The sequence below is a fragment of the Mirounga leonina genome, unplaced genomic scaffold (assembly GCF_011800145.1).
Source record: "Mirounga leonina isolate KUSES-001 unplaced genomic scaffold, KU_Mleo_1.0 Mir_454, whole genome shotgun sequence".
NCBI classification, from domain to species: Eukaryota; Metazoa; Chordata; class Mammalia; order Carnivora; family Phocidae; genus Mirounga; species Mirounga leonina.
In genome coordinates this window covers 6691387-6701390 of record NW_023270763.1, presented here as the reverse complement: position 1 = coordinate 6701390, position 10004 = coordinate 6691387, and the positions used below count along the sequence as shown (strand labels likewise).

Genomic DNA, 10004 nt, shown 5'->3' with positions numbered 1-10004 from the left:
TCTCACCCACCACCTGCTGACCCAGCCTTGCCCCTTCCTTCCTCTGGAGGGGCTCCTGGCTCTAGCAATGGGGACAGGAATGGGTGCAGGCAGGGTCACAGTTGTCGCTGGGCCTGGTGGAGAGCGACTGGGCTCCCTGAGTTGCTGAGGAACATGGAGCAGATGCCCGTCATGCTGCGGGGAAGCCTGTGGTATTCCTCCCAGCCAAGAACACACACAAACACACGTTCTTTTGTGGGTAAACTTGTGTTTTGGGTACTTTGCCCAGGAGAGTGGGGGGGCCTCATAGAGATTTAAACCTATAGAAATTCTGTTGTTGCTGATGAGCACTGCCCCTCACCCCTCAACATGCTGATGCCATTGCTCTCCCTTCAGATGATTTCCAAAATCTCTGTTTCAGTGCACTTAGAAGAGGTCCCCCTCACCCCCAACAACAGAAGGTTATTCTCCAGAGCCCATTCTTTACTAGCAGGGCTGCCCTCTCCTCCAGCTGCCCTTCTCGTACCCTTCACTAAGGCTGCCAGGAATGAAGAGGGGAGGGGGGGGAATGTGGGTGGTGGCGGGAGGCAGGGCCTGGGGGAGAGCTGGGACCCTGCTGGCTCCAGCCTGAGGACTCTGCCCTGCCTCTTTCCCCGGCGTTGGTGCTCCCGCTCGGTGCTGCCAGGTGAGTGCTGGGCAGAGAGCAGCTGGGCTGGCGCAGGGCCCTGGGGGTAGTGAGGGTGGGGGCTGCCTGGGTGCTAGACTGGGTTTCTCTAACTCAAATGCCAGGGACCTGGGGGATATTATTACAATTCAGATTTGATTTGTTAAGCCTGGGATGCTGCCTGGGATTCTGCATTCCTGGTGATGCCAGTGCATCCAGGGATCACATTTTGGGTAAAAGAATCTAGAACATTTTCCAGGCCAGATGGGGTGACATGGGAGCAGCGAGCCAGGTCCAGCACGGCCCTTGGGGGACATCCCTTCCTCATGCAGTACTTGGCTGAGAGGGCTTCTGACACCAATGGAATCCTGAAATTTTTCTCCCAAAGAATAGAGATGCTTAGAAAAATTCTTAGCAAAATCATGATGGAATTAAAAAAAAAAAAATCTATTTACATATTTGAAAATCCCCTCACACTCTGGGCTTTCTACCCTCCCCCAAATCTTGAGCTCACGGGTATTGCTTCATCAACTAAAATCTCAACGAGGTTCAGATCCTGCCATCTCCTTCCCCAAAGATTTATTTTCAAACTATTTCTCCACTCCTAGAAACAGAGTGGTGTCCCTTGAGCTGAGCTTTGAAAACAATGCTGGGCCCTCAGCTCGCCTGGTCCGACTCGAGCTTGGGGCCCTGGCCCCGTGGGCAAAGCTGCAGATATGTTTGTGGGAGGCGGATGTGGGTCTCAGAGAATGAAACAAGAGCACTGGGGATGGCTGAAACAGATGGGGGAGACCACAGGCTCCCAAGAAAGCAGGGGATGAGGGAGGAGGAAGGCCTGTGTTTAGGCCCTGTTTTTTTTTTTTTTAAGAAATTGCCTTTGGTCTGAAGATTTTGGGAGATGGAGCATGATTTTGTGTGAACCTTATAGGAGGTCCTGGAATTTGTGTTGTTTTGGCGGTAACAGCTACAGGGCAGAGGATCAGATGGGTGCTCAGCATTAGATATGGGATCTCCAAACCAAGTCCTTTTGTCCTGCTTTTTCCTCTCTCTCCCTCCCAAATCTCTAAAGCTCTCTGGTGAGCTCTGGAGACCCCAGTTCAGTTCCTAGAGTCTCTCAGAGGACGTTAGGTGCCTGGCTACAGGTCTGGGGTGGGCACAGGAGAGAGAGAAGAACCAGAGATAGGGCCTCCAGGTATTATTCAAATTCCCGGGGTGCCTGGGTGGCTCAGGTCATGATCCCAGGGTCCTGGAATCGAGCCCCACGTTGGGCTCCCTGCTCAGCGGGGGGCCTGCTTCTTCCTCTCCCTCTGCCCCTCTGCCTCCCCCTGCTTGTGCTCTCTCTCTCAAATAAATAAAACCTTAAAAAAAAAAAAAGGAATTACTCAAATTCCCAACATTGGAATATGCCAAGCCTGCTGTGTTAAATCCCAGGCCTACTGGGAATGTGCTGGAAACGCGTTTAGAGCGTGCTGGGCCTGCACTTTGAAATGAGGTTGAGGCTGAGAGCCAGACTTGAGAATTTACCAAATTAGTCTTTAGGCTGGCAACGCTCCAGGAGAACCAGGGCAGAAGCCCCCAGAGCCCGGGGCTGCCTCTCCTAAGTGCAAGGACCCCACAGACTCATCAGGCAGGGAGGGGCTGCAGGCTTCCTCACAGACAGGGTTTGTGGAGGGAGGATGTGCAAGCAGCCTGGAAAAGGGCCGATCATCATGTCCCATCAAATAAAAACCCTCTGAGATGCTCCAGTACAGATGTCTTGCTTTACAGAGCTGGAGTGGTGATGGGCCGCTGTCCTCCTAAGGCGGTGGTTCTCAACGAGGGGGGAATCTGACCCCAGGGGACATTTAGCAGTGTCTGGAGACATCTGGGGGTTGGAGGGGAGAAGTGTGCTTCTGGCATCCAGTGGACCGAGGACAGGAATGCTGCTAAACATCTCACCCCAACAAAATGATCAGGCCCCAGATATCACTGGTGCCAAGGCTGAGACCAAGGGCCAACACTGGAAGCTGACCTTCCTTCTGGTCCTCTGGAACTCAGGATCTCTCCAAACAAAACTCAGTTAAACATTTATGGAGAAACTGCTCTTTTTCCCAGGCACGTCACCAAGTGTTTTGTCATCCAATAAATAAGCTAGCGATTTTACTTTATTGTGGTCATGATTTTTCAAATTAGGAAACAGATTTCCCTTATCTATTTACCTTTTCTTATTTTTTCCTTTTTATTTATTTATTTATTTATTTATTTATTTATTTATTTATTTATTTATTTATTTATTTATTTGACAGAGAGAGACACAGCGAGAGAGGGAACACAAGCAGGGGGAGTGGGAGAGGGAGAAGCAGGCTTCCTGCCGAGCAGGGAGCCCGATGTGGGGCTCGATCCCAGGACCCTGGGATCACGACCTGAGCCAAAGGCAGACGCTTAACAGCTGAGCCACCCAGGCACCCCTACCTTTTCTTATTTTCAATGATTTGTTTTCTTCCTCCGAATTCTGGAATCACCCAGTGTGCTGGCCAGTACACAATCTGATTTGCCTTCAAAGTGGGTTTTCGTTGTGCTACTGGTAATCTTTCTCCTCCATTTGTAGTGGGTTTAAACACTTAAAGATCCATCTACTCTCGTTTTCGAGGAGTCTCGGGAATGAGAGGGGATTGACCTCTATCTTCAATCTGCCATCTTTAATCATGAGGCCAATTTTGCCTCTTTCTAAGGACTGATAATAGATTTCTTCTAAAAATTTTAACCCAATTTTATGGAGAAGAATTTTCAGTGGCCTGATGTACTTCTGATTCTTCATAGTCTATGATGGAGGTAGAAACATAGGGCCTGAGAGGCAGGTAGAAGAGGTTCAAACTCTGATTGCTACTGGCCGCAAATATAGTTTCTCACAGTTGGTGGATGGTGATGTGGTTCTCTGCCCAGTCTGGCATACTGGCCTGTTCTTATCTACATAGGTGACCCTTGAACAACATGGATTTGAGCCCTGCTGGTCCATTTTTTTTTTTTTTTTAAGTAATCTCTACGCCCAATATGGGGCTCAAACGCATGACGCTGAGATCAAGAGTAGCATGCTCCACGGACCTAACCAGCCAGGTGCCCCAGGGGATTTTTTTTTTTTTTTTAAAGGAGTTGACAGCAAAAGCCACAAGGCATTTATTTACAACTGCCCATCCCATCTTCACGGGATCGAATGGAAGGCTACTGGGGCAGGAGTTGAGCCTGCTGCCGAGTTCCCCAGGGAGGACTGCCAAGGACGTTGGCAGCCCCCTGGGGGCCCTGGGACAGGCAGGGCTGCAGATCGTCCCGTGTGCTGTTGGTCAGGTCGGAAACCTGGGTTTTGGGACTGCGCCAGGGCAGCTGTGGGCCTTGGGCTCCTCCCTGCCGGGCACAGACCCCTCCTCAAGGCCACTTCTTGGAGGCGGGCACCTTCACGAGTGGCTGCATCTGCTGATGGCCACTGGCTGGTGGCGCACCGCCAGGCAGATGGGGCATCTGTTCCTGCCTGAGGAGCCACTTGGCAGTTGCCTCTGTTGAGCCGAGGCCACCATGCCGTGGAATGTCACTGTCCTGGGGCGAGGCCAGGGGCTGCAGCTGCCCCCGGCCCTACCCTCCTGCCTATACGTGGTTTTTTTTTTTCAATATACATACACTACTGTGAACGCATTTTCTCTTCCTTATGATTTTCTCAGTAACATTTTCTTCTCTGTGGCTAACTTTTCCTGTAAGAATGCAGTATATAGTACCCATGACATACAAAACATGTGTGAATTGATTATTTATGTTGTTGGCAAGGCTTTTGCTCAATGGAAGGCATAAGTAGTTCAGTTTTGGGGAGGAGCCAAAAGTTACATGCGGAGTTTTGACTGCGGAGGGGTCAGCGCCCCTAACCCCCATGCTGTTCAAGGGTCAACTGCAGTTTATAACTTGAGTGCCCATTTGAATGGCCTTGTGCGTCTTTCTGGGTATTTTAATCGGGAAGCTGATACAAGGCAAGATAGGCATGTCTCATTTGCTGCCATGTCATAAAGTTAGAAATCCAGATTATTATTACCAGAGTTGAAAGGGAGACACCTCGGGATACCTGGGTGGCTCAGTCGGTTAAGCGTCTGCCTTTGGCTCAGGCCATGATCCCAGGTCCGGGGATCGAGTCCCGAAATGGGCTCCTCGCTCAGTGGGGAGCCTGCTTCTCCTTCTGCCTGCTTCTCCTCCTGCTTGTGCTCGCTCTGTCTCTCTGACTAATGAATAAATAAAATCTAAAAAAAAAGAAGGAAAGGGCGACGCCTAAGCAAGTGCAGAGAGGAAACAAGGGTGGATAAGTCCTTGATGCAACTGGAGGGGCCCAAGGACGCAGGTCTGGGAGGGACAGTGGCCTTGGGCAAGTGCAGAGCTACTTCTTTCTACGATGCTACAGAAGGGAGCCGCACAAGAGGGGGGCCGCCTGGTTCCCTGTCAAAGAGTCTCTATTTTCCCTGTGGAATAAAGTTTGGGCTGAACAGGGATGGTGAGACACAGCGGCTGGGCATTGAGGAGGGCTCCGTGTTGTGACAAAGATAAAGATGGTGCACGGGCTTGCAGCAGGATGCTCTTCTGTCCGGAGGAGTAAGGGATTTCTGAAGTCTGCTCCTGACCATGGTGACCTCTCGCCACGCAGGAGAGATGAGCCCAAGGAACAATGTACAAAGCAGGATGGAATTTCGAATTTTTATCCAGTCAGCTCTGGCTTTGGCCCCACACCTCATTACATTCACTTAGTAGATTCTGCTGGGTTTTCTTTAAAATGTTCTCCTTTTCCAAAGCTGGTTGGGCCTAAAGAACACCAGACTCAAGAGGGCCTTGACACTCTGTTCACTTGATCCACAGCAAGCCCCCTACCCTAACCACATCTCAATCTTACCACCGCACTGGGAGCGGAGGCCAGACCCTCACACCTGTGAGCAGCTGAGGGTTGATGCCAGAGAAAAGCAGAGGGCACGAGAATGCATGTTTCCCCCAGGGTCAGCCCTGATTGTGTTCAGGTGCCCCTGGGGGTAGCCCCAGGCCTGGTGGCCATCAACTGGGGAAGAAACCGTTTTCAGAGGGCTCTGGACTCTGACTAGCCTTTGGGAAAGGGACAGAGGGAGGGAGGGAAAGAGAGAGACACAGACAGGGCCTGGTCTTCTACCACAAAGTACAGGAATGGGGCAGAACAGAGAGCCATTCCCACATCCACTCACTAATTTACAGAGATGACTCCATTACCTAGAATTAGGAGCCATCAGCCTTGGTAATAAATCAACCAGAACCCTGGAGAGGAGCAAGAAGGTTTGCTTTATCCATCTTTGGATTCACAGTGAAGGGGTGGCCTTGCCCTCCTCCCGAAGGACAGGGAGCAACACACCCACCCTCATTCCTGTCCTCTGCTCCCTAGCAGGATGTGCGGCAGGTTCGTGAGGCAGCTGTTGGCTGAAGAGAGCAGGCATTCCACCTTCGTGGGGCACCTCCTGCTCCCCGTGCTCCTGGGATTCCGCCTCGTGCTGCTGGCTGCCAGTGGGACCGGGATCTACGGCGATGAGCAGAGTGAATTCGTGTGTCACACTCAGCAGGCGGGCTGCAAGGCCGCCTGCTACGATACCTTCCATCCCTTCTCCCCCCTGCGCTTCTGGGCCTTCCAGGTCATCTTGGTGGCTGTGCCCAGTGCCCTCTACATGGGTTTTACTCTGTATCATCTGATCTGGCACCGGGAAGAATCAGGAAAGGTGACGGAGGAGACTCTGCTCCACCAAGGGGAGAACAGCAGAGATGGCTCAGGGCCGGGGAGCCCCAGGCTGCTCTGGGCCTATGTGGCACAGCTGGGGGTGCGGCTGGTCCTTGAGGGGGCCGCCTTGGGGGTGCAGTACCATCTGTACGGCTTCAAGATGCCTAGCTCCTTTGCATGTCGTCGGGAGCCTTGCCTCGGTAGTATAACCTGTTACCTGTCCCGCCCTTCTGAGAAGACCATCTTCCTGAAGACCATGTTTGGGGTCAGTGGGCTCTGTCTCCTGTTTACTCTTTTGGAGCTTGTACTCCTGGGCCTGGTGAGATGGTGGAGGACCTGGAAGCACAAATCTCCTCCTTCTAACTACTCCCCAGCTGCAGAGAGCACCAAAAAACACAAGGAACCGATTGATAGCTTCCCAGCGGTGGAAGCCAAAGAGCAGTTCCGAGAAGCAGGTGAGAAGGCACTGATGTCCCTCCTTCTTCGTGCTTCTGATGTCTCTGTCCTCATGCTCTCCCACGGCAGGTCCCTCCCATGTGTTACAAAACAGAAAACCAGGTTCTAGGCAGATGTCTTCTGACCCCTGCTCCCAGCCACCCCCCCAACCCCATCCCCATGACTTTGACGATTCCTTCCAGTGAACCAGGACCAGGGCGCTCAGTCAGTACCTCCTGCCTTTCCACTTAGGCCTCTTCCTACTTAGAAAAAGTCTCAGCTCCCGCTTGATTCTCTACTTTGCAGAGCTATGAAGCCACCTGCCTCACCTCTGAAGGGAACCCTATGACTGGATCTTCTTCCGCGCATCCAGTGAGTGGGGATTTACTTCCGTGACAGATTAGAGGCTGTTGAAGCATCTCCCAGGGCCATGGCGGGCCACGCTGCCTGAGGCATTTCCCGGGAGAACTCCTGCTCGAGCCTTCCCTCCAGAATCGCCTGGTGTCAGAGGCACCATTTTCACGAGCTTGGTTCCAGAGTCAGCCGGCAGAAGCCTCCATAAAACTGTGCTTCTCCCCTGTCCTGCGCAATAAATGCTGCTGCTGTTGGCATTCCTGTTGCTGAATGCAATCTTCCTGCCACGGTGACTCTACTTACCTCTCCTCTGTGGTTCCACGGTCTCTGCTCCCCCCAGCTTCAAAGTCCCGTAACCTCTGGATGTCCCCAGCCCCGCGGTGTCTGTCATATTCAGACTGGCCCTCCATGCATCTATAACCCAGTGTCCTTCAACATTCAGATTTGGTTTAGTCAAACACCCAGCCACATCCTGTAGGGCCGATTACTGGCAGCTCGGAGGCTTATGGACCTGGGGCCACTGCCAGCTCCAATTTCTGCTCATTCTTGTTTTCCACTTGGTGCACAGCAGCTGTCCCCTCGTCTCCAGCCCAGCAGCAACTCACACGAAGGGCCAAATTCCTCCTTTTTAAACCCATACCCCTCGTTTCCACCCAGAAAAGACAGGAGAGTTTTGCTGCTGATTCAGGGGTAACAGGAAGGGAGTATGATTACATCACAGTATGATTCGGCAGGTAATTTAAAGCTAAATATCAAGCTTCTCTTTTCTGAGTCTCTCCGTCCCATCTGCCTGAGGGTATTCCAGCCCCCCACCTTCCTGCAGAAACATCTTCCCCCCTCAGTTCTTCCTTGCCCTCAAATTCTCAACAAAGAGCAACTACCTGGTTTTGTTTTCTCCTTCTGAATCCCAAATTATACCAGGGTAAGTCAGGAAAGCTCACTCCTAAGGGAAGACATTTGGTCCCCCAAGGGACCAACAACTAGAAAATTAATAATTTTTCTTTCTGCTATGCAAGTGTTTTTATAAAGAATCTCTCATCTACTGTAACCAGAGTCCAGCCAAGTGACCAAGAATGGAAAAAAAAGGAAATGTCATCATTCGGAATTCCCTCTTGATAATCCTTTTTAAACAGCTTTATTGAGCTAGAGTTCACATATCACATAATTCACCCACTGAAAGCATACAATTCAATGGCTTTTAGTATAATCACAGAGTTGTGCATTTATTAACACAATTTTAGGACATTTTCATCAACTCAAAAAGAAACCCAACACTTATACCCCCAAACCTCCATGCCCCCCTCCAAACATAAGCAGCCACTGATATACTTTCTCTCTCTCTCTACATATATGTATTTCTCTCTTATAGATTTTTCTATTCTGGACCTTTCATACAAATGGAATCAATCATACAATATGTGGTCTTTGCGACTGACTTCTTTCACTTAGCGTGTTTTTGAAGTCTATCTATGTTATAGCACGTATCAGTACTTCATTCCTGTTTATGGTTTAATGATTTCATTGTATGGCTTACTACACATTTTGGTCCATTTTTCAGTTGATGGACATTTGAACTGTTTCTACTTGTTGGCTATTATGAATAATGGTGCTATGAACACTCATGTACTAGTTTTTGTGTGGATGTATGTCTTCAATTCTCTTGGGTAAATACCTAGGAGTGGAATTGCTGGGGCATATGCTAACTCTTTTTTAACTGTTTTCCACAGCAGCTGTACTATTTACATTCCCAGCAGCAATGTATAAATGGGTTCCAAATGTATCCACATCCTCGCCAACACTTGGTTATCTCCTTCCTACCCTCCTTCTTTTCTTTTTTCTTTCCTTCCTCCCTTCCTTTTCTCTTCCTTTTTTTTTTTAAATTGTAGCCATCCTAGGGGTGTGAAGTGGTATCTCATTATGGAATGATTCACATTTCCCTAATGATGTTGAGTATCTTTTCGTGTGCTTATTGACTATTAGTATATTTTCTTTGGAGAAATGTCTACTCAGATCCGTTGCCCATTTTTTAATTGGGTTGTTTGTACCTCTGTTGTTGAGTTCTTTATATATTCTGGATACTAGGTCCTTATCCAATATAAGATTTCCAAATATTTTCACCCATTCAGTGGGTTGTCTTTCACTTCACTGATCATGTCCTTTGATGCGCAAGTTTTTAATTTTGAGGAAATTCAATTAATCAATTTTTCTTTTGCTGCTTGTGAGTTTGGTGTTATATTTAAGAAATGGATGCCTAATCCATGGCAGTGAAGACTGACACCTAAGTTTCCTTCCAGGAGTTTTACAGTTTCAGCTTTACATTTAGGTCTGATTGATTTTGAATTAATTTTTATATATGGTATAAGGGTTCAACTTCATTCTTTTGCATGTGGATATCTAGTCCCAACACCATTTGCTGAAAAGCCCATTTTTCTTCCATATAATGATTTTCGGCATCCTTGTTGCAGATCCATTGCTTGTCAATGTATAGCACTATTTCTGGACTCTCAATTCTATTCCATTGATCTATATGTTTATCCCTATCCCGGTACCACATGTTTTGATTGCTGTAGCTTTGTACTAAGGTTTGAAATTGAGAAGTGTGAATCCTCTGACTTTGTTCTTCTTTCTCAAGGTTGTTCAGCTATTTGGGGTCTCTTGAAACTCCATATGAGTAAAATTGTGACTTAGCAGTCCTCGATATTTTCAGTAAAGAAGGAAGTTCATCTCAGGAGTATGGCAGGATAGAAGCCATAAGGACCTTAAGGTGTCATGGGACCTTATGTTTGCCACTCAATACATAGGCAGACATATAGACACATACACGCTTACATCACATTC

At 49.0% G+C, this 10004-nt stretch overlaps 1 protein-coding gene across 3 annotated transcripts; it reads left to right on the top strand.

Moving 5' to 3' along the window:
• Positions 1-601: 601 nt before the first annotated feature.
• Positions 602-7423, top strand: GJC3 (gap junction protein gamma 3). 3 transcript variants are annotated; one of them, XM_034988448.1, is made up of 3 exons: positions 620-664; positions 6054-6832; positions 7119-7423. In XM_034988448.1, the coding sequence occupies exons 2-3, from the start codon at positions 6055-6057 to the stop codon at positions 7124-7126; spliced, it is 786 nt and encodes a 261-aa protein (XP_034844339.1). In that variant the 5' UTR covers positions 620-664; position 6054; the 3' UTR covers positions 7127-7423. The 3 variants fall into 3 exon arrangements, with proteins under 3 accessions (XP_034844338.1, XP_034844339.1, XP_034844337.1); XM_034988447.1 differs by having other exon boundaries at positions 602-664; positions 6051-7423; XM_034988446.1 differs by having other exon boundaries at positions 6054-7423.
• Positions 7424-10004: the final 2581 nt, after the last annotated feature.